At 36.2% G+C, this 24,966-nt stretch overlaps 1 protein-coding gene across 1 annotated transcript in view; it reads left to right on the top strand.

Moving 5' to 3' along the window:
* LOC150105439 (polycystin-1-like protein 1) overlaps positions 1 to 24,966 on the top strand; it is a 724,085-nt gene that overhangs the window by 46,170 nt on the left and 652,949 nt on the right. The window contains exon 6 of the mRNA XM_090394152.1: positions 21,811 to 21,946. Coding sequence (XP_090250278.1) covers positions 21,811 to 21,946 — 136 coding nt within the window. The remainder of the gene's footprint in view (positions 1 to 21,810; positions 21,947 to 24,966) is intronic.

Raw genomic sequence — 24,966 nt, 5'->3', positions numbered from 1 at the left:
CGGTACCCAAGTTTATTTTAGTAAAAAATTTAGTTTGCATGTACCTGTATTGAGGATTCTGATTTAATAAAATTGCATAGTTCAGTACATAACTTAATTGGTGTAAAAAATATCACTTCCTTGTACACAACACAAAAAAAGTTTCACAAAATAACACACAAAAAAAGTTTTTTATTTCTTTGTAAAAAATTCACTGATTTTCTTTTGCTTCTTGGAAGCTAAACTTTTCAAATGTATCTTCTCGGAGCTTCATTAGCAATAGAATTTTGTGGAATGGCGTATCATTCTGCTTAGCCCATTCTATATGCATATTAAAACTGTCAACTGCCTCTTGATGTTTTACTTTTTTTTTTCTTCGAGTTCTTTATCATCATAATCAACTTCTAATTTATTCTGTAGCATCATATTTATAATTTCCACATCTGATTTGATTTCAAATTCACTTTTGGGTTCTACCTGTAATCCATTCCGTAATATCTGTTTGTAAAATTTCAACATTTAGATTTATATTTTTAATCCAATTATGCACGTTTTGAATTTCCTCTTTTTGTGTATCACCATAGTTATACTGTATTGTAATAATAAGAAATAAATAATAATAGTTAAAATAATAATTATTAAATAAAAATAATAGCACACAAAATAATACGTAATAAATAAAACTTTTTTTTCTTTCAAAGCACAGTTCTGATTACTGGAGGGTTCGGACTAAAGAGGTTCGGATTAGCAAGATACCACTGTATCTGCTAGTTTCTTGTTCATGACTTTTACTAATCATTACTGACACCATGCTCCAACACAAAGATGTGCATATATTCACGTGGAGAGAACATACAAGAAATTCACAAGTCTTCTCGATTATAAGTGATGTTGTCAGGCTGGTTTCTAAAACAAGACCTGCCCTTCAAAATTCCATATTGACCATCATAGAAAAATCTTATATTCATGAACCCAATCCTGTATTCTATTTCTAACCAATTTTTCCAACACTTGCTCACAACTGCAGATATACAGACTGATGTCTAATTGGAAACTTCTGTTCTCAAACTATACTTGTGGGGAGGTATTATTTTGCCTTCTTTCCACTCCTTAAGAACCTTCCCTACTGCAAGACTTTCATTAAATAACCAGGACAAAGGCAAGACTAACTCCTTTCACATTCTTTAAAAATACGTGGTTATATAACAAACATTCCCACAGCCATATTAATATATCAAGTGTTGCCTGAGCAACACCTCTAATTCTTTCCCTTTTAATTCTCCTAATTCTTGCCCCCCTTCTACATGTTGCACAGCATCATTCACACCACCATGATATACACACTGATGAAGGTTTGTTAAATAATTCCACTATATATCACTTGCTATGGTTACTCTACTACCATAACTATCTACCAACATCAACCTGCCATAATTATTTTTCCTCTTGCTTGCCCACATAGCAGAAAAGTTCCCTTGGATTAGCTTTCACCTGACTGTCCAATCTTCTCTCATATTCGTCTATTTTTTTTTTAATTTTTTTTTTTTAAACCATGCTTGTAACTTTTCTGGCCTGCACTTTATATTCTTCATGCACCAGTTCACTGCAAACAACTTTTTTTGGTAACATTGTCTGCTCGATTTCACCATTCATCCATCTCACTCTTTCTCTATTTATTCGCTTAACTCTTGGTTTACAGTTATGTATTACTTGTATTAGATATTACCTTATCATTTCCCATGCACTGTCAACATCTTTTCTACACAATTCATCAACCCAGTGTATTGATGCTATTTGACTATGGAAATGCTCGTAATCACCCACCCCATAGTTCCACATATACACCTTCTTGATAACTTTTTACTGTTTGACTACTTTCCAAACTAATACCTCACGATCACTTTTACCAACGGCAAGTAGCAGTTTTTATACCTCTTTCACAGCCTCAAATCCATGAGTATATCACAAAATCTAGCACAGATAAACCTCATGTTTCTATCATCATATGTTGCTTTAGATAATTATCCTGCAAAAACTAAAGAAATTCAATCTCCTTGTTACTATACGCTATCCCTTCTTACCAGTTCACATTCCTATAATTAAATCGCCCATTAGGATAATCTTCCTTTTACTTGCCAACTAATTTATCTAAACATTTTACAATCAATACTCTCCACATTTCCTGGCCTATAACAGCATCCTATTAGATATACTATTCTATCGATCTCAGCTTCACACCAAATATCTTCAAAATCTTCACACACTTTATTATTTTCCACTTCGACTCTTGAAGGACACAATTCCTTGGCTACCATTAACAATACTCCTCCCTCCTCTCCTCATCTTCATATCATCCTCAGTCAACCAAGTTTCATTTATGGCAATTATCTTTGGGCATACTGATTTATGGCAATTATTACTTTTATATATATTTATGGCAATTAAATAAGTTTCATTTATTGCAGTTATCTTTCGGCATACTGATTCACCATTATTATTATTATTACTACCCTAAGACCCCATGGAGTCAGACTCATCTAGAAGGTCCTTTTATCATATGCACAGCTCATCATACTGTGCCTTAAACACACTCAAATTCTCTACAGACATCGCACTTTCAGGCAAGATATTCCAATCATTCACAACTCTGCATATAAAAAAGCTGCTTCTCACTCCCTTGTTCACACCCTCCTTATACAGCTTCCAGTGATGAACTCTTGTTCTCCCCTGATCTCCCACCATTTTATGAAAAATCTCATCAACATTGATTACATAACAACCCCTTACCAACTTTTATGCCTTTATCATATCACTCCTCTTCCTCCTATCCACTAGATATCTTCTCAACCAATCCTCATATTCAACATTCCAGAGATCAGAGACTCCTTAATCAATATCCTCTGGGCCATTTCCAGCATCTGTTCATCCTTTTGATGATGGATGACTGAATCTGTACACAGTAGTCCATATGTGGTCTAATCAAGGCCTTATACAATGGAAAACGAGTGTCTCCTTACTTCTACAAGTCAATGTCCTCTGCATCATTCCTAGAATTCATTATGTTGTCCTCACTCAGACTATTCACATCTTGTTACAAGGCCACAACATCTGCTGTAATGTTTATAGTTCATCCCAACTTTGTATCATCTGCAAACAACTGAATATCTCCATCCAAATCCAAACAAATATCATTAATACAGGTTAAACAGCAATGGCCCTAAAACAGACCTTTAAGGCACATAACTAGCGACTTTCTGTTCTGGGATATTGTTCCTCCATACATAATTGCTGCTACCTATCAGATAGCTAATCATTGATCCAATGTACTAATCTAATATCCATCCCCATCAACTCTAGTTTGACTCTACTTTGATCGATTACTGCATATCATGTGGTAATCTCTCAAAAGGCATTGCAAAATCTAAGTATACTCCTGTGTATCCCTCACCTTAATGTAATAAATAAGTAGATTACTAAAGCATTATCTCCTTTAAGAAAATCCATGCTGTCTATCAAAGATAATCACATGCTTTCAACCCAATTCTGGATCCTGGTTCTCACCAACTTCTCCAGCACTTTAACCACAACAACTGACACACAGATAGGTTTGTAATTTGATGCTTGAGTTCTGTCGCCTCCCTTATGAAGACACGCAATCTTGCCTTCCTTCAACTCCTTCGGAACTCGACCCGCTGCAAGATTTATATTTAACAAAAATGTCAAGGCAGATGCCAACTCCCTGGCATGTTCCATCAAAATATGTGGTGATATATTATCAAGTCCCATAGCCTAATTAACATCACGTTTGTTCAATTTCCCTATATACCTCTTGTTCCCTTACAGTCAGTCTCTCCTTCTCATCATCAGCTGTTCTCAAACTCTCTATGATGTCACATTCACAAGAATGAACAATCTTTATGAACTACTCATTAAGTATCTCAACTATGTCCTCTGCAGCAGTTGTTCTCCATTTTCTCCACTCAATATCATCCTTCATAATCATTGTTTTTTTTGATGGATATGTTGAAAGAACTCTCTAGGATTCTTTTTGGTTTCATTAGCTAACTGCTGCTCATATTGCTATTTTGCTACCCTTAACAACCAAGTCATCCTCCTGACCTGTTCTTTGTTATCCTCATGTCCTCTTGTGGCCGTGGTATTGATTATTACCACTTCTCTTATGCTGCCTCCATAATGCTCTTTTTTTCTGTATCACATGCTTAATCTCTTCATTCTTCCATTTCACACTTACCTTATTTAAGCTTTTGATCCTTGGAATACATTCAGACATTGCTTATACTAGACAGTTCTTAAACATCCCCCAAGCTGCATTGATCTCCTTTCCAGCTAACTCCTCATTCCATGCTACACTTGCAAGCTGTCTTCTGAGCTCCTCATAATCACCAGCCTTGTAGTTCCACATATATATCCTTCCCTCACAGAGGTCCTCACACTGCTGGCAATCGCCCATGTAATCACCTCATGGTCACTCTCACCAACTGGGGGGTGATTTGACACTTTATTTATGATTAGATCCTTTGAGTAGATGATCAGATCCAATACTCTCAATCCTCTTGTGACCTCCTTTACATATTGCCCGAGTTACTTGTTCCTTAAAAACTCGAAACTAATTTTCTTTACTTCGATTTGTCTTATCATCCCAGTCTATATTGCCATAATTAAAATCGCCAATAATGATCACCCGTCTTATTTGCTTGGATAATTTGAATATACATTTCATGGTCCCTTCCATTCACATTACAAGGTCTATAACAACATCCATGTAAGCATTTCATTCTGTTCACTTCTATCTTATACCATACTTCCTCTAAACCACTGGCACTATTTCCCTCTTGCATCTCTGCTCTGTATGGACATAGCTCCTTCTCTATCATCAGTAACATTCCTCCTTCCTTTCTACCCTTTCTATCTTCATGAAACATATCATACCCTTCAATCTCTATTCCTGTCAGGATGTCATTCTCATCCAACCATGTCTCACTTATTCCAACAATTCTTTGGTGAACACACTCAGATAATGTAACTATTTCATTTGCTTTGTTTCTTACACTTCTAGCATTTGTATACAAACATATCTGCTCATTCCTGGATCAATAGCAAGTTCCACTGATACCTCTTTTTAGATGTTACTTCTCTATGCTTAACTCGAGGCATTTCTTTTTCTCCTTATTCATCTTAGAACCTTCTTCAAATCCAACTGTTTTCCCTTTATCCTAAGTCATCCCCTTTCTGTTTTGTCTACACATGCATTCACATCCTCATGGAAGATCAACCTTTCTCATGCTGTGTTCACCTGTCCACCCTGAGCCTCCCCATTTCCCTGTTTGTCTTGCACACTTGTTCTCTCATTCTCTATACTCATGCAACTCGCTTCTTTATTGATAACCACTTTATACTCTCCCACTCTTTCACATCACTTCTTACTTGATTAGATTCATTCTGTTCACTCATTTCTCTACCTCCCAGCAACAGTTTTTCCAAGTGACTCATACCGAAACCATTCAAATGCAGTGTTATTGCAATACCAAAACCAAAACTTATACTGAAACTATTCAAATGCACTGTTGTCAGTGTCGAGTCCACTGAAGAGCTTCTAGATATGACCGTGAATCCGTAGAATTGCTTTGGCAATCTGTTGAACTTTGACAGAGTAAAGCTTTATCTAGGGTTATTGTAAATTTTCTGTACAGCAGCAGCAATTGCTGGACAAGAATAGATATCGGCAGGTGTTAGTTCGACTCCTTGGCAGTTCTTGCATTATTCGTACCTGCTATTACATTTGGTAGTAGGAGCTATGAATCATGCAAGAAGAAGTACTACTAACTACTCCTACTATTTTCATGCCTTTAAAATGTTCCATCCTTAGTCTGGTGATGATTGTGGTTATCTCTCTATTTTCATTAATTTCATTGATTTCATTCTTCTTCTTGATAGTTTGTTTTACCAATCTTATTTTTGCGACAGAGTTAGCATAACGTAGTGATAGTGGATGTAATTTTTGAGGTAAATATCTTGCTTCATTGGCTAGTCTGTCTGCTCTTTCATTGCCTTTAATATTTACATGGGCTAGTATCCATTGCAGCATACAGTTCTTATTTTTCAAATTTAAAGTTGTTAATAGTTCCACAAATTTCCTCTTTGAGTTTTGTTTTTTTAATTTTAATGCTTCTAATGCAGATTTTGAGTCGCTGTAAATGGTTATTTCTTTTGTAATGTTTATTACTGGATTTAAGAGATAGAACTTGAGAGCTGTTTGTATGGCTCTTAATTTACAAGTGTTGTTGTTATTGTTGTTGCAATACCAAAACTGAAACTTATATTGAAACTATTCAAATGCAGTGTTGTCAGTGTCGAGTCCACTGAAGAGCTTCTAGATATGACCGTGGATCTGTAGAACTGCTTTGGAAATCTGTTGAACTTTGATGAAGTAGAGCTTTTCTCTAGAGTTATTGTCAATTTTCTGTAGAACAGCAGCAATTGCCGGACAAGAATAGATATGGGCAGGTGTTAAACTCCTTGGCAGTTCTTGCATGATTCATACCTCCTACTACCATCTGGTAGTAAGAGCTATGAATTATGCAAGAAGTACCACTAACTACTCTTACTATTTTCAGGCATTTAAAACTTTCCATCCTTAGTCTGGCGATGATTGTGGTTATCTCTATATTTTCATTAATTTCACTAATTTCATTCTTCTTGATAATTTGTTTTACCAGTCTGAATTTTGCGACAGAGTTAGCATCAGTTAGTGATAGTGGATGTAATTTTTGAGGTACGTATCTTGTTTCTTTGGCTAGTCTGTATGCTCTTTCATTGCTTTAATATTTACATGGGCGGTTGCAATACCAAAACCGAAACTTATACTGAAACTATAATAAATTTAGTTTAATCCTTTATCCAAGAGTGAGCAAACAAAGTTTGCACCTGAAAATACCTGCAAAACACATCCGCAAGGAGATGTGTTTTGCATTATGGGAGATCCTGAGATAGGAGTGATGTTAGCTTGGTCCACCTTTGCTACGAGTTGTCCGTTGTTGTACTACCTTACCCCAGTCCTGAAGGTATTTTCAGGCGCATACTTTGTTTGCTCACACTTGGATAAAGGATTAAACTAAATTTATTATAGTCTTACCGAGTGAAAAATAAACTTTCAACATCTATACTGAAACTATTCAAATGCAATGTTGTCAGTGTTGAGTACACTGAAGAGCTTCTAGATATGACTGTGGATTATGCCTCTAGTGCAGATTTTGAGTCGCTGTAGATGGTTATTCCCTTTGTAATGTCTATTACTGGATTTGAGAGATAGAACTTGAGAGCTGTTTGTATGGCTGTTAATTCACAAGTGAAGTTTGAAGCTATTTTGCCAGCTGTGGTTTTGATTTACTTATCCTCACCTCCGGGTAGAGTTAGAAAAGCCTTTGAACCTCTTTGGTTCAGTGCTTTATCAGATGATCCGTTAGTGTAGGCAGTGACATGGTTTAGATTATTTAAGTGATATATAGTGTCAAGTCCTTTTTTTTTATTTACTTGCTGTGAGTCCGTTTTTTGAACAGGGTTCTAGGAGATTTAAGGTTATCATTGTGTATTTTAGTAGAATAGTGGAAAAGAATGGATCTTTTGCTTACTTCAATGGATAGGTGTTCTAAGTCAATTTGTTTTCTAATTTCATGATCGTATTGTAAAGTAGATGAGCTCTTTAGTCTAGATTTTTTTGTCCAGGCATCAAAAGTCCTGAGTGAGATGTGATCTCATTGTTGGCTCCTGATTCTGTTAGAGAATTTAACTGTGGAGAGTTTTCTTTTGTCTTCTAGTATGTGAAGCCCACATTCTTGTTGAGCTTTTAAATATTAGTGGATGAGACTGCACCTATAATAATTTTTGCTGCTTTTGATTACAATGTCAAGTTTTCTTTTGAGCTAGTAGAAGCTGGAGCCCAGATTCACGAGGCATATTCCATAGTGAGTGCCATATATGTAGTTTTGATTGTCTTTGGTTTTGCACCCCACTTTGTTCCACAAAGCCTTTCATGATATTAAGCTTTTTAAGAGCTTTATTAGATAGATTTGTAATATGAGTTGTAAATCTCAGTTCAGTATCTAGGGTTAGGCCTAAGTAATTTTTTATTTATTTATTTATTTATTTTATTTTTTTAATGTTGGGCACATACACAGGAGATTGATTGGTTAACCTATAGTACATTAGTACCATGTATGGGTGGTGGGTTGGGAAAGGAGGAATTTGTTTACATTTGATTTGAACGACTTTAAATTGTATTCATTGGGAAACACAGCAGGTGGGAGACTGTTCAACAGTGCAGCAGTTGCAGGGATGAAGGAAGAGGAAAAGAAATTTGTTCTGTTTGTTTCTAGGTGTACTGTGAAGGGATGTTGTGCAGCAGCTGCACATGTTCCAATGAGCTTAATACTCAGCGGGGGAATTATTGATGTTATTTCGGATGAGCATTTCCCATGGAAATATTTGTAGAATATACTTACTGCCGAGACCAAACATCTGTGTGAAAATGGGGGGAGAGAGTTGGTAAGGGATTGATCATTGATAAGTCTAATTGTCCTCCTCTGTATTGAGTCGAGCATTTTGAGAGAGCTTTTAGGGGCCCCACCCCATATTTGGGAGCAGTATTCAATAGTTGGGTGGATTTGTGACGTGTATAATGTAAGTAATTGTTCAGGGGAGAAGTAACGTCTTGAATGGAAGAGAAATTCTAGTTATTTGGAAGCTGAGGATGCAGTGTTTGAGATATGTTTGTGCCAGGAGAGGATGTGACCGTGATTCCGAGGAGCAAGATCTCAGGCTGTCTGGAAATTTGGGTATCGTCGAAAAGGATATTGGGAAAAAGTTGTTCTTTTTTTATGGGAAATAGTACTGAACTGGGTTTTGTTGGCTTTGAAATTTATGAGGTTATCCGAACCCCATTGTAGGCTGGCTTGGAGATCGGAGTTGAGGGTGGTGGTTAATGTTCTGTAGGATGAGGTGAGTTGTGTAGGGTAAGGCTTATCAAATGCAAATGAGGAGTGTAGTGTGCTGTCATCTTGAAAACTGTGTATTGGGTTGAAGGTCAATTGCAGTAGGTCGTTGATGCACAGCAGGAACAGTGAGTGGTGAGAGGATGGAACCTTGTGGGACCCCAGCATTAATTGAGTAGTGCAAGGATAGGGAGCCATCCACCATCACACACTGTGTGCGTCCAGACAGAAAACTGGCGATCCACCTACAGAAGCCCTGGGTCAGACCAAATGATGGTAGTTTGCCTAGTAGACCTTTGTGCCAGACCCGGTCAAAGGCTTTGGAGATATCTAGTGCAACCACTTGAGATTCACCAAACCTCTCCATAGCCTTCGTCCAGAGATGGCATATGTCAGTAGATATACTGTTGATTGACAGTGGCAGAATCCATACTGGCTGTCATTTATTTGGTGAGTGTCTTCAAGATAGTGTAGGAGTTGGGAATTGATGATTTTTTCCATTACCTTCGACAGGACTGAGGTAAGTGAGATAGGATGGTAATTGGATGGCAGTGACTTGTCACCCTTCTTGGGGATGGGCTGAATATAGGCCAATTTCCAGTTTGTGTTGGATAGATTCCAGTGGAGTAGGAGAGTATATATAGGTAACATAGGATTGGGATCAGTTCTGGTGCACAGACTTTCAGAACAATTGGGGAATGCCATGGAGGCCAGGAGACTTTTTTGTGTCTAATTTGGACAGTATTTTTTGGATCTCATCCTGGCAAATGAATATAGGGAGCATTTTATGTTGGGTGTCTGGAATGGTTGGGAGACATTTAAGATTGTCAGTTATGCATGCATTTGAAGCAAAGTATGAGGCTAGAAGATTGGTTTTTTCTGTGGGTGATGATGCAGTAGAGCCATTGGGGGTGTGATTGGGGTGGGAATAGTGTTGGGCAGAAATTACGGCCAATTGCTTTGGCGAGAGACCAAAAGGCTCGGCTGCCATTTGGACAGGCTGCTAGTTTCCTGCTTTTTGCTCTTTCGAACTCTGTTTTGGAAGCGTTGATTTTTTTTTTTTTTTTGCATCTATTACAGGCTTTGGTGTAAGCTTTGAGGGAGGATGAGGTGCTTGATTTCAGCCAGTTGTGGTATGTCTGGTGTGTCATCTCTACAGCCTTGGCACATCTTTTGGACAACCAGGGTTTCATTAGAGAATGGCAGTTCAGAGTGTTGTGTGGAATGTACGTATTCATGCCAGTGAGGATTACTTTGGTAATAAGCTCGGTGCATAAGTTTGGGTTGGAAGGCCAGAAGCAATAGTCCAACCATGGGAATGTGGCATGAAAGTTGTGGAGGCTGTCCCACTTGGCACTGTTATAGTGCCAAACTACTCTAGTATGGGAGTGTCTGTGTAAACGTTGTTGCATGGGAGGAGATGAACACTAGGTTGTGGTCAGAATTGCCCATGGGGCTCACTATTTTCACTGTGTATTTGGAGAGGTCATTGGTGAGGAAGAGATCTAGGGTGTTTGCGGAGTGGTTTGGGTTATCTGGTATTCTGATAGGCATCTGGACAAGTTGTGTAAGGTCGTTGGTGATGGCAAATGTTTCTGCATCTCTGCTTGCAAGATCTGTACAATTGGAGGAGGAAAGCCAGCTAGTGTTGTGGACGTTAAAATCTCCTAGAAGGATGATTTCGCTGAGAGCTCAGGGTGGTTGTTTGCATTGGGGGGGGGGGGGCAATAGAGGCAGCAGATGAATTGAACTGAGTGGGGAAGGGATATTTTCAACCAAAGAAGGTCAAAGTTGGGTGATTCTAGATTAGGTGCTCTCTGGCAGGGTATGTCTGAGTGGATGTATGCACAGACAGCACTCTGGGGGGCGAAAGTTGTTGAAGAGTGAGTAGTTTGGGAGGTTGAGATAAGTGGTGCTGTGGGAGGTGAGATTTGGGTTTCTGCCAGGAAGAGTAGGTGGGGTTTGGTAGACTGTAGGTGGTAGTGGACACTATTCAGGTTGGAGTTTAGGCCACGGATGTTGGTGAAGTGGATGTGTAGGGTTTTGTGGGACGTTTGTTGGACCGCATGAGTCTTGCACATTTCCTGTGCAGTGCCTGCCTGTTGGTTTTCATGGTGGCATCACTTGGTTTTTTCACCAGTTTATCTTGTCCATAGTTGATGGTCCAACTGTTGTCACCATTTTGACGTTTTTCTTCGAGTTGTCTTCGAAGCTGGCATCTTCATTCTCTTTGTGCAAATGATGGGTCTGGTTGTGCATGTATGTACGATTGGGGGCAGGAGTCTTTGAACTTGTTGTTGATCGCTGTTATTATTTTTGATGTGCTTGTCGCCGTGTCGCAAGTCACTTTTACTAGGCACGGAAAGTTCGTACCGTCCTTCCATTTATTTATAGGTCTGAAACGATGGTACCTGATGATATTCTCGGGATCGATGTTGCATTCTTCGGCTGGTTTCTTAATGTCCTCTTGTAGTGATTTTCTGTTTTCCATCAGGAAGTTCAGAATGATGACATCGAGTTTTTTTGTGTTCAGCCTCCATCAAGTCATTTACCGTTGATGCGATTAGATCGTGAAGTTCTTTCACTACAGGAGTGGAGCTTGCATTGCACTGGTTTTCGATTTGATCTAGCTTAGCTTCGACTGCACGTATTTTGTTGGTAAAAGTTTCATTTAAAGCATTGATGTGCTGTTCGAGATTTTAGACATGTCTGCCTATGTTCATAAGTTGTTTTACTGAAGGAAGGCACAGCGAACAGAAGAACGGCTGGTTAAGTTCGATAAGTAACTTATGTGCAGCTTCATCAATTTTCGCACAGGAAGCGTGCATCCAGTGGCAACAGAATTCACAGATTATGCCCTGTTTTTTTTTTGTCTGAGACACTGGTTTTGCAGCTGTGGCACATAATAGGATTGTCGGTGGAGGTCGACGGCCTGTGCCGGCAAGACACATAGTGCTTATTCGCCATTGGCTTTTAGTGCCGCCATCTTTGCTGCGTATGGTAGGCATCGTGTGCACTTAGACTTGGCTGATTTTGAATTGGAAGGATAGCTGGTTTAATACACTAAAAGTACTTACAGGTTGTACTGAAGTATTCCGCTGCTCGGCACCTGCTGTTAGGTTTCCGTTTGATGGTTAATTTCAATGGAAAAATACTCGCAATAACGGTAAATTAGGGAGCACAATCTTATGGTGGCTTGTTCACTGACGCCACCTGGTGTCGATGTGACACTAGGTGGCATCAAGTATTGTGGAGACTATTTTTTCTATTTTGTTATTATATATTTTGATTTATGGGTTGTAATTGTGTCTGTTTTTGCTATTTGTAGAGAAGATGCTCAGTTTTACTTTTTCTGGGTTTATCTGGTTTATCTGTAATTTGAGTTCCTTTGCTCATCCTTCTAAGCCTTTTATTGAATTGTTTAGGACTTTTTCAGATTGCTGAGGATTACTGCTTGTGTGCCAGATTGCTATATCATGTGCATAGCATGCTATTTTTGTGTCATTTGTTATGTGAGGATGGATATTGTTCATATAGATGAGAAATAGGAGTGGGCATAAAACAGAATCTTGTGGGACTCCAGCCCAAGTTCGATGCATGTTGGAATAAATTCCATTAACTTTTACTTTCATTTTTCTTTCTTTCATGAAATCTGAAATCCAAATCCGTTCCCCCTTATTCCAGTATCGTATGGAATTTTTATTAGTTTTTGTCTCCAAACACGATCGAAGGCAGCTTTGAGATCCAAGAATATTGCTGTTGTCTTCTTTGGTGGTTTTCTTGAAAGCCATCTATCACTGATTGGCAAAGATAAAATAATTGATCTTCAGTTCTGTGTTTAGACCTGTATGCTGTTTGGTAGAAGTTGATCTTGTTAATTTCTACAAGCCAATTCATAAGTCTGGTATGTATTATTCTTTCATTTAGTTTACAGAGAGTGCTAGTGAATGCTATTGGTCTGTAGCTTCTACAGTCACTAGAGTTTTTGTTCGGTTTGAGTAAGGGTATAATGGCTGATGTTTCCAGATTTTTGGTAGTTTACCTCTATTCCAGGAAGTGTTAAATATCTTCAGAAGACAGTTTTTGGCTATTTTTCCATGTTTTGAATCATATGTCCAAAGATAAGATCAATTCCAGGCTATTTGTCAGGGTCAAGTTGACTAATTGCTGTTTTTAATTCTGTCATTGTGAGGTCCTGAGTAAAGATGTCTTCAGAAGAATAGGTTCTTGATTGTGTTAGCAGATGATTTGCAATTTTTCTGTGCTTTTTGTCTTCTTTGTTGTATTGCAGTTTGCTTATTTTAGAGTAATGTTTGGCTAGTATATTTGCCATCTGTTTGTTTGTTTGTTGCTGCTGCTGAGGAGACTGTATTCAAAGAGTGATCATATCTGGAAGTATTATTTAATAATCTGATGATATTTCAGTGTTGTGAGTCTTTTCTTGGATCTAGTCTATTGCAAAATTTTACCACTTTTTTTGTTTGCAGTTAGAAATTTCATCTTCTGTGTTTTGAGTTAATTCTGTTAACTTCTTTCTGTTGTCTTCTGTATTATTTTGTTTTAATGTTCGTTGATAATATCTCTTTCAGTGATCATAGCATTAATATTATGATCTTTCAAAAATGGAACCCAGTTGTTTTTCCCGAGTTCTCTGGGAATTGAATTTTTTGCAGCTCTCTGTATGTTGTTAGTTAATTCTAGTAGTTGTTGATCAAGTTCTTTACTAGTAGGTGTGCCTGTGCAACATGTTTCTAATAGTTGTGTGCATTTAGGACAATTTGCTTTTCTGAAGTTCCAAGATCTCTTTGTGTGTGTGGTTTTTGGTCTAACTGCAAATCAATGGTTGTGATGACAGGCTTATGATCACTGATGGCATTCTTTAGTATTTTCCACTGGGTAAGACTCGCAGTTTCATAATCTACTGCTGTGATGTCTAATGCTGATTCTATGCCTGTTGGTTTTGACAGATATGCATTTTGCTTGTTGTTTATGATTTCAAGGTTTAGATCATCGATTATGTCTTCTTGTGCTCCTTTCTGATCTAGTTGGGTGGGGTGGGGGACTTAAGTTGGGGCTTTTGGCATTTAGATCTCTTAAAAGGATCTTTGTATCTGACATTGTTTGACTTAGTTGTTTAAGTAGTTCTGTATTTATATCTGCGCTATTTGGATGATAAGCATTGACTATTGTATTAATGCGTTTTGGTAGAAATATCTTGACTGCTTGAGCCTCTATGTTACTATTTATATTGCTGTTTGTAGTTGATAGATTTCTTTATATTTAATTTGTTTGGTCCATAAGAGTATAGCTAGACTTCTGCCAGAACAAATTGAAATGCAGTCCATCACTCTTATACACTTCATATCATCCTTTAAACTCATTCTACACAAACTGCACTCCTTTCAACTCGCACATTTTTGCTAACATATCATTCACCATCTTTGCTCTCTACCTCATTTCATCACTCTCATACCTAGGCAACACACTAACTACCCTTCCTATCACACTATTATCTTTTATCCATCTCATGAACCTCCTGATATCGAATCTGAAATCCCAGTCAAATGAATTGACTGGGATTTCCAATACCAATAGCAATTCTTTTGCTTGCTTATTTTCAAATTCAATGCCTCAATCACTCTTCATTCTATCTACAGGAAAACAAACCTTGTGCATCCTCTCATCTAGCACACCTCTGATAATTGAATCCCCATACAATATCATCAATATCATTCACAGTTAAGATCCCTCATCTTAACCAACTCAACTTTCAAATCTGCATCACATTTTCACTCTTATTCACTCTCTCAATTTTGTTGCCAGCCATACATGCCTGTTCGCTGTCAATCAGAGCTATATACTCAGCTCTTTGAAATCTGATACTCCATTCGTTAGGATACAAGCATAACAATTCACCACTCTTTGATACCATCCTATCAACATAATCACTTTTTCTCCCTCTGCTATAGTGCACTTCTCTTCATCCTGACCATCCCCATTTCCCTGATCCTGACTCTGATTTTCATTTATATTCTTATCATCCCCACTGTTTGCACTGCATCACTTTGCCATGCTATAATCACCTCATCTTTTTATCCATCCTCCTCCTCCCATCCTTCCACAACCTGTTTCTCAACCTCTCTCTGACTTTTAGTTGATTTAGTCACCATATAAAGCAATCTTATTATCCTTAGATTCTTGCTTCTTCTTATTAACTTCCTTGTCATTACATTAGTTATGCTCTTCTTTAAACAATCAGTTTCCTCCTCCATACACATAACCTGATCCCTCATTTTCATTAACTCCTGCCTAAGCTCTTTCACATCACTTCTATTATTACCATTGCAAGCAATGGTAATAATAGAGGTGATGTGGAAGAAGTTTTTGGAACATCCTAGCCTTTCATCACACTTCTCAATACATTCCTTTTTATCGTTTGATCTAACACTCATTGTTAGTGGAAATGTGAAAGAGTTTGAAAATGAAGACCAAACCATAGGGACCAATGAAAAATATAAAGATAACATTAATTTTCCAGGGATGCATGTAGTGAATTTATCTGTAAAGATACAGAAGCAAATCTCCTTGTGGACTTAAGAAGTTAATGTGGAAGCCCATATAAAGAAAAAAATCATAATATTTAAAGTCATAGCAAGTAAATATGCATTATAAATGTATGGGGGACTATAAATGCATCTGTATTATAGTCCTCATGGTATTCCTTTAACCATAAATCTCATAGTTAATTATTTAGAAGTATCTTCTTTATCTCAGTAACACCCAATTATTTTAACAAGGTGTTTCTAGAATTCATCTGCCATCTTTACCTCTTTTTCCTTAATATTTTTTTTTATGTGGATACTGCTGATCTTGAATTCTGTTAAGTTCAACGTTAATCTGGTAGCATTTTTCTCCTTGATGTCATGACAAAAACAACAGGACCTTGTCTAATTGGGAAGTTTATCGGCTGTTATGACATCTGATGATATCGTATCACCATTTTTGTGTGTGATTCTATCCAATATATAGTACCATTTGGTTGTCTAAGTCTCAAATTGGCATTCGGTTTCATTCAGTATCTACATGGGAACTTATTAATCAGGCACACCTGGAAAGGCGAGGATTAGTAAAGAATATAGAAACCACTTGAAGTTTGGTATATTCCTTCCTGGCTGTGTGGATGTTTCTGTTCAGTATTCCACCTTTAGTTTATGAATCTCATCTGTAAAAGATTGTAAGTCTATCATATATATATATATGTGTGTGTGTGTGTGTGTGTGTGTGTGTTAAAAATACCAAGCAATTTTAAACCTGGTTTTACTCCATTTCCCAAGTAAGCAAACAGACAAACAAGTCAAGTTTGCACCTGCAAGCGATGCAAGTCTAGCTGATCCTACAGGTAGTGCAAGACCAAGGCAACTCATGGTAAAGGTGGCATAAGCTCTGATCACTAATCTTAATATTTACCCTTAATGCCAAAACACATCTCCAAGAAGGGGATGTATGATGTTTTGTATTAAAGGCAAGGGGCCACTACCCAGACCGGTTTCGACCTTTATTGAGGTCTCATCAGTGGGAGCCAGGCTAGAAATACCAAGATTTAGTAATTCAGGGCTTATAAGTATTTTGCCAGAACAAGTTACCATAAGGTGTTTTAACCTTATTAAATAAAAATCTCTGGAGTGGGTGTACTGAGGTTAGATAATCAGGCATCCCAACTCTGCAGACCAAACATGGAACTTTTGCCTGCATTGGGATTCTAATCCATATTAATTGTTTGATCAGCCTGGCTGGCAGATTAACCTAACCATAAAATGACCAGAAATGATTTTCTATATATATATATAGGGTGGTTCTTAATTCCATGTACAAACTTTGAAGGAGGTAGAGAACATCGAAATCAAACCATATTCACATAGAAAAGCATGACCAGAAACGCCACATGAAAGTGAGAGGTGGTGCTGTTCACCAGCACTCCAGGTGAGCAGTTGGGGCTTCCTCATTCAAGCTTTCAATGTCGTACTGTAAAATTCAATGTAGGAGGAATTTTCCTTTTTCTTGCATCGACTTTTACAGAGGTTGCAATTCGTAAACATGCTAAACTAACTTTGTATTAACGATGTAAATATCTTATAAGCCCATGTAGATTTAACCCCAAGGAATTAAAATGCAAGATTGTACAAAACAGAAAATGTCTAAAATGTAAGGTTCAAGGCCTTAGAAATTGGCATTGTATTGATGTCGGAATCGTATATAACTTGAGTAAATTTTAATGTGCTCAGAGTCAGCCAGATACCACCTTCAAGGTCAGTGGTAAAAGGGTGGTATACTTCTGAAGTAGTTCTGTCTTTTTGAAAGTAGAATTAAGCATGCATATTTGGTGAGAACTAAAAGTGAGCTTTAACGTGAAGGTCAAGACTGTTTGTGCAGGAATGTTCGGGAGCCTCGACCCTTTGTCCAGAGACCCGAGAAAATTGTATAAAGGTCATCTAAGAAAAAAGAAGAGAGGAAGAGAAGAGAAAACTTCAGAAGGAGTCGATTCACCATGTTTGTCGGTCCGGTTGAAGTCGCAAGGGGGCAGCCACGGGAGCTGTGAAACTACTGAGGGAGAAGAGAAGCAGGACCAGCATGCATTACCAATAAGACAATCTGCAAAGGCCTCAATTGTCAGACCCTTCAGCCATTCATAAACATCGAGAAAAATGTGCTCCAGGCCCCGCGAGGCATTCCAGATGAGACGATGGTGACAACGGAATCTCTGCATGGAAGTCAAAACCTGAAATGGATGAGAACCAAACAAACCTAAGCAGGAACTAGGAACGGGTTAAAGAAAATATGTGAGTTAATTTCATTGTTTGCTTATGATATGTGAAACTGTGTGAGACGGGCTGATAAGTTTCTTTAAGTGTTGATATAACTAGTCTAAAAATAGTTTGTTTACAGTTATAGTTAGAATCACTAGTTACAAGTAACAGAGCATGATATTCCTTGAATTGTGATGGGCTGATTGTTTTTTTTTTTAATGTTGATATAATTATGTTGTATGACTCCGTGCATTTTCTAAATGTTAAATTGCTGAAGTTTAAGCTTAAAGTGGAGTTAAAAAGAGAATCTTTCCCTATTGTATGATTTTGTATAATTACAGTTTAGTGTAAATAAATGTTTGTTTTGTTTACAAAGTGTGCCACCTGATCTTTATGCAGCGCACGTGGTTTCGAAATAACCACGAACCTGTGAGTGAAGGAATTTAATGTTAGCCATGACTGTTAAAAAGGGCTTTAGGATAATATCAGAGAGCAAGAACTCTACTGGAAATATAATTATCTCTTATACCACAAGGAGAGCACTGGTGGCACAGTCTATTAATCTAAATAAATTTCCAGAGTTCTCCTGTTATATGAAAAATACTAATAGTAGAGTAAAGGTTAATAAATGATAGGAAGTTAAAGAAGTAAAGTTTTAAAGGATAAAGAGTTAATAAGGCAGTAGACATAACTAATAAAAGTAAGAATAGAGTAGAGAAGATTAAATAATAATGAGAATAATAAAAAAATTAATAATAGGAAATAAAGCATATAGAGAAATATTACAATGGCTCAGATAAATACGAAATAAGCACAAACACACATAAGAAACGTTTACAGTATAAAGAACATGCATCGTTTTATGAATGCTGAGATGGCAGAGATCCACCTCATTTACCGTATTATGTATCCAACTACTATTGAATTGTTAAGTTACATATAATAAAGTTTTTTACACTACTTACTGCCTTGGTTATTTCTGTATCTTTGGGTCCCTGTTAGTACCTTCCAGTGGCATTTCTGGTCATGCTTTCCTATGTGAATATGGTTCGTTTTGATGTTCTCTACCTCCGCTCAAAGTTTGTATACGTGGAATTTTGAACCACCATGTGTGTGTATGTTAATAAATAAAACTGTGTGTGTGTGTGTGTGTGTGTGTGTGACAAAAATTATGCAGGAGACATTGTAGAAGGTGTTTATCTGTTGATTCACAAGTGATTCTGAATCATTTGATATTTATCCAGCATACATGCATTGCTCATAAAAGGCCATGAATAAAATGATAATACAGTTTTATTTATTTAGTATGTTTCCTTTATGAGTATAAACTGGGCACAAACACTACTCACAAAGTTGTACATTTCCTAACATTACTTCTCTGAATACCGGTAGGAAATGTACAACCCAAAAATTGGTTCAAAAAATTTGCATCAATTGACGAGTCACTTGTACCCTGTAAAGAATGACAAATTGCCATTGATGATGATAAACTATGGGCCAAAGTATAGTCACGTTCAAGCCAAACATGTTATGTAATTTATTGCATTTTGTTTGCTATGAGTAAATTTGCTTGATTGATAATAACCAGGTTTTTAACTCATATGCAGTTTTTTATTTATACTAGATGTATTTCCTTACATGTTTTGTTGTCTATATGACTAACTGCATCATCAGGAGGTTGCGTCACATAAATTAAAAATGGCAAAAAACTAAACATTTTCAAACAGCAGTTAATATTTATAGTTAAAAAGACTGGAATGGTAGTCTAATCATGAGTATCATTAGACATGTTATGTGTAGTCACTCCATTGTTTTGTAAACTCTGTATGTGATTTCTGGCATATTGCAGGAAATTCATCTAGTCTAAATAAAAATCGCATATGAATTAAAAACCTGACTATTATCAATCATTTCATGTGTTGTTGAAAGATTCATTGTGAGTGGGGAAATCATATGCTTGCACTGTGTCAAATGGAAATGTGTATGAAATAGCAAATAGTTCCAAATGAACTCACAGTTAACAGCAAAATTCAGAGACACTTAATTTGCATGTTGGATGACAAAAAATGGCAGTTCCTAACGTTCTTCTCATTTGGTGTCATTCCACTGAACCCAAGCCACCAACTAAAGTCTGCACAATTCACCAATGAAAGATTTTCCAATGTATGCTTTTGATGGAATTCAGCTACTATTATTCATTAAGGTCTTCTGTCCTGTGGCAAACTTTCATAGGAGACATCTACTAGGCAAAATTATGTGCTACTCTGAATACAGCTGCACTGGTTAATTATTAAAAGGTATTATTTCCTTCAAGATAGCACAAAGCTCCACAGCATTGATTTGTAAGTTCCATCTTGTTATCTGATTATCATACTTCCTATCATTGGACTGTTATACATGTACCTCACAATTTTGAAACTGAGAGACATTGGAAATGGAGTAAAGCAATTTATGTTGCTTCAAAAAATGATTTTTTAGATGATCAGGATGTATAAACTTCTGTATCTTTGGGGAAAGGTTATTTATTACAAATGTGATTATTTTTCAAATGTGATCACTATTCTAAATAAAGTGAGTGTTAATTTTTTATGAATGTTCTAATTTTATTTAAAAAATAACCTCTATGAAGCTTTTTTTTGGACATCTGATAATTTCATAATTTCTCTGAACTACTCACTGCTAATTATAAAAGAAACTTAGAGCTTCAAATAACTAAGTATAGTCAAGTCACTTTCTATTAGCAATATCAGTTTATGATATTAGAGAAAGTTGAATTATAATTGAAAAAATGTCTTTCTTTCCATTCTTTTTTTTTCCTGTAAGGAAAAAAACAAATCTCCCTTGCCATTTCAGATGTGTCATCAATTTAATAATAGAGTTACTGTCACCTAAGCCCTGTAAGGACCACAAGAATAGTATGCAATAGTGGATAGCTTGCTACAGTGGATTCTTTTAGTATAGCATTTACATATGTGGCTTTGGTCTCTACTTTTTTTTTTTTTGTAGTTTGTTATAGAAAGCAACTTTGTTGTATTGGTGTTTGCTATAGTGAGGTCTGACTCTATTCGAGAGAACTTTCACAAAATCACTATTAAGTTTGTATCTCATTTTTTAAACTCGCAGTCATTAAAGGACTGTTTCATATTTGAATTAACAGAAATCCTTGTAAAAAATTCTGGGTTTATTCCTACAGTATTATTTTTGATAATATTTAGGGATTGCTTTCACTTTCCTGATCTCATGCTGAAGATCATTACAGATATAGTGACATATGAAGGCTAAATTAGTAATTATTACTGCCTTCTCTGACTGTTGGTTCAATTAACGCAACTTCATCCACAAAAATTTTTGTCTCTCCTTCCTTCTTTCTTACATGCCTTAATTGACAGGGTTGGAGGAAAGTCATAGAAACACAGGTCAGTGGTTAAATGTGTAACTGAAAAATTCTGCATTTTAATTACTCATTCTGTAATACCATTGAGTAGATGGTACATAATGCTTCTGTGGTTGGCCAAAATTCAGATCATCTTCCTCATAATTTTTTTCTACTGCTGATACCAGTATAAAAAAAAGTAGCTTACTTCACAAAACTGAGTTTTATTTTATGTCATCCTTGACTTACTGCTGAAGAGAGTGTTATGTAATCACTTTTACTGTCTTCATAGAAGACTTCTGGTTATTCAGAATATCTTAATACCTTCACTGTCCTCTCTAACAGATTATATTCTGTGTTTTTCCTTTATTTTACATATCAGGTCATTAGGTAAATATTGGCAGTATGTTAATGCATGTGATCATTGTATATCAGATCATGCTATGGATTAGCATATTTAGAAAAAGTTATTATCTAATGTAATTTGGAATTTCAGCAGGATGGCTACACATTTTCTTTTATTGATTCTTATGAAAAAAACTAAGTGTATATTTCATATTTGAAATCATTTTGCATGGAAAATAGAAAAGAAGTGTGTTCCTGTTAATTTTAAAATGATTTTATATTTTTTTATTAATTTCTATAGTGTTGGTGAATATTGGATCACTGTGAAGACTTGGAACAAATTCAGTCAAGCAAACAGCAGTACTAATATTTTTGTGTTAAATAAGCCATGCCAAAAACCTGAATTAATAATAGTTGATCAAAGCAGAAAAAGGAAGGTGAGAATTTTATAGCAGTAATATAATGGTGATATATATATATATATATATATATATATATTCATTGGGAGGAAGTTTCATTGTAATAATTTTTATTAAGTCTAGATTTGTGTCTTGATGTTATCAGAGTAAATATTTTTGTGATCCTGAAAGGTGTTGAATATTTTTAAAGTTATTTATGGAAAGACAACAGACCCTTACACATTTAATCAGAAAATATTAAATACTGTAAAAAGTAAACCTTACTTTTCTACAATATTTCAAAGCAGGAAAACCTACCATTAGAACACATGCGATAAACAGACATAATACACTAGCCTTAGCTTGAGTTGCTTCAGCCATAAAACCATAAATCCAAACCAGCCAATTAATCTACAATATTTAACTACTTGTCATCCTTACATGCTAATCACATAAAAAATAAATAGAGCACACATTTCTGTCCCCGACTGACTTGTTTATAGAATGGTATAAACAGATGTCAGTAAATGATTCCACAAGCCTCCTAAGTCAGTTTGATAATTTATAATATCTTAATTATCTGGGAAAAGCCCTGCTTGAGTTAGACTACTTTGTGTACCATATGAATAAACATGCCTGATAATCTACATCATCATCATCAATTTCATGATATGTACTTTCAAGGGGGTCATGCTATTATTGTTAAAAGATACCTTCAGGGATGCAGGGACTCGTTGAAGGAGGCCATATACATCAGCATGCATCAGCTGCCATACTTGTTTTTGAATTCATTACAATTAGTGGCATTCATTCTCAGCTTCCAAGGGTGCCCTCTTATCTTTTCCTCACCCTCCATAAAATGAAAAATTCCATCAACTGAATCCTGTTTGAACCTTTAAGAAGTTTGTAAGTCTCAATCATATCACTCCTCTTTCTCCTGTTTGCTAGCGTCTGCAGTCTAGAAGTTCTTCATAATCAGCATTCCACAATTTTGATTTCATTTTTAACACTCTCCTCACTGTATCAAAATCACAACAAAAATCAGGAGACCAGATCTGTGCACAATAGTCCAAATGAGGTGTTATCAAAGTCTTGTAAAGAGGTAAAATGACATCCTTATCTTGACATGTCAAAGTTCATTTCAGCATTGCAATTATATTTTGAATTATATTTGTAATCTTTGCTACACAGCCCCTGAACTTCAACTTCCTGTCTATTTACACTCTAAGATCCCTAGCCTGATCAGTTTCTTCTAGAATACTCCCACCAATATAATATGACATTGGATAGCTAATCATTTGATGCAGTTGGGAATAAGATTGCTGTCTGTACATTTTAAAAATGCCAATCGATTAATCAAAACAGAAGCATGCATCTTTATCTTACTGTAGTGATTGCATGACTACTACATCTGCACTATTATTCCCAGCTTCACATCATCCACAAACAACTGAACATCCCCCTGAAATCCACTGACATTGCCATTGATTTTTCAAGAAGATTGAAAGAGGGTAAGGTAGTTTTCATTGTATAAAGGTGTCTCCAAGACAAAAGTAGTAGACCAGTGGCGCACCCAGGATTTAATCTTGGGGGGGGGACGAATTGAATGGATAAAAATATTTTTAATACAATGAATTTGCATTAAAATATTTTTATCCATTCAACTAAAATTCGTTAAATTTCATTCATTCAATAAAATTCATTAGCTGATTATAAACATTCATTTAAAGAATAATATCCAGTTTTCTTTTCTTTTTACAAAGCTCTTGAATTATTTCAGTCGTGGTTAACATTAATCTCTCTCTCTCTCTCTCTGTGTGTGTGTGTGGCAAAGCCAGTCCATTCAATCGTGATTGTGTCATGGTAGATCTTAAAAATAGGTTTTTAAAAGGTAAGTTAGAAAATGACCTTTCACTGATGCATGTTTTTACCGGAAGCATTGCAAATATTTTTAATAAGTTATAGATGTTAGGATATATCATTTTGTCACACTTTAAAACTGCATCAACAGCATTTTTGCATGGAGTTATTGCAAACAGTTTTTCAAATTTCTTATACAACAACTTGAATTCGGCATTCAAAATTGCTGGATTTGTATAAGGCAAATCACCGGCATAAAATTCACACAATTGATGAAAATCTTCCATTGCACATGCTGTTGGAGCATCTTTTCCACTTGGTAGAAGAGAAAAAAAAAATCAAAATGTTACAGTGCCGAGTGAAACGTTCATGAAGTTAAGTCAATATTTGGTCAATAAATGGAATGAAATAGTTCTCCTGAAATACTCTTCTACAGAATCGGCTGGAACATTGGACCTTAATGTTTGTTTTGATGAAGTCCTTGGCTTTTTAATGTCAATATTAAAATTATTGGATTTTATACATGCTTCATCGTAAATATCTTTAAATGAAGAATCTGGTGTTTCACGAATGGTATTTAATTGAGCCACAACATCATCAACAAAATTTAGGGCAATTAAGAGGTCACTGTCAGAGTTTTGCATTATTTTAGCAATGGTAAGACGCATGCAAATATTTTTTGCAAGCTAAATAAAGATATTATAAATCTTAAAAGATATTAATATTATAAACAACAAGGACGTCCTGTCTTTTAGGGGTACTGAAGAAATTGTGTACTTTTTCAATTATGCCAATGCAATTTCTTATTTGTCACAGATATAGCATTTCCAAGTGCCAAATTCAAACAATACGCTGCGCAATGAACATATAAAGCTTGTAGATATTATTATTACATAACACCTCCAGGTAGTCCAAAGACATATCGAGGAAGGGCACCTACTCTACAACTCTCCGTCTTCACCAACCACAACTACAGTCATCATCATCATCATCATCAACGCTGTCTACTGCCAACCACTACCACTAGTATTTTCACAGACAATCACAAACATCCATGCCCATTGCAAGATTCAAACTTGCAGCCTTTTGGCTGGAGAGTCGGCCAACCAGGACGGAAAATTAAATTTTGTGGATAAAAATTCAAACAAAGTTTTAATTTTTATTAAACAAATAAATAAAATGATATAATTATGTTACTA

The sequence above is a fragment of the Typopeltis vanoorti genome, chromosome 6 (genome assembly GCF_054136105.1).
Source record: "Typopeltis vanoorti isolate ZY-2024b chromosome 6, IOZ_Tvanoo_1.0, whole genome shotgun sequence".
Classification (NCBI taxonomy): domain Eukaryota; kingdom Metazoa; phylum Arthropoda; class Arachnida; order Uropygi; family Thelyphonidae; genus Typopeltis; species Typopeltis vanoorti.
The sequence above is the reverse complement of the archived record's forward strand: the minus strand, read 5'-3'. Positions and strand labels throughout refer to the sequence as shown.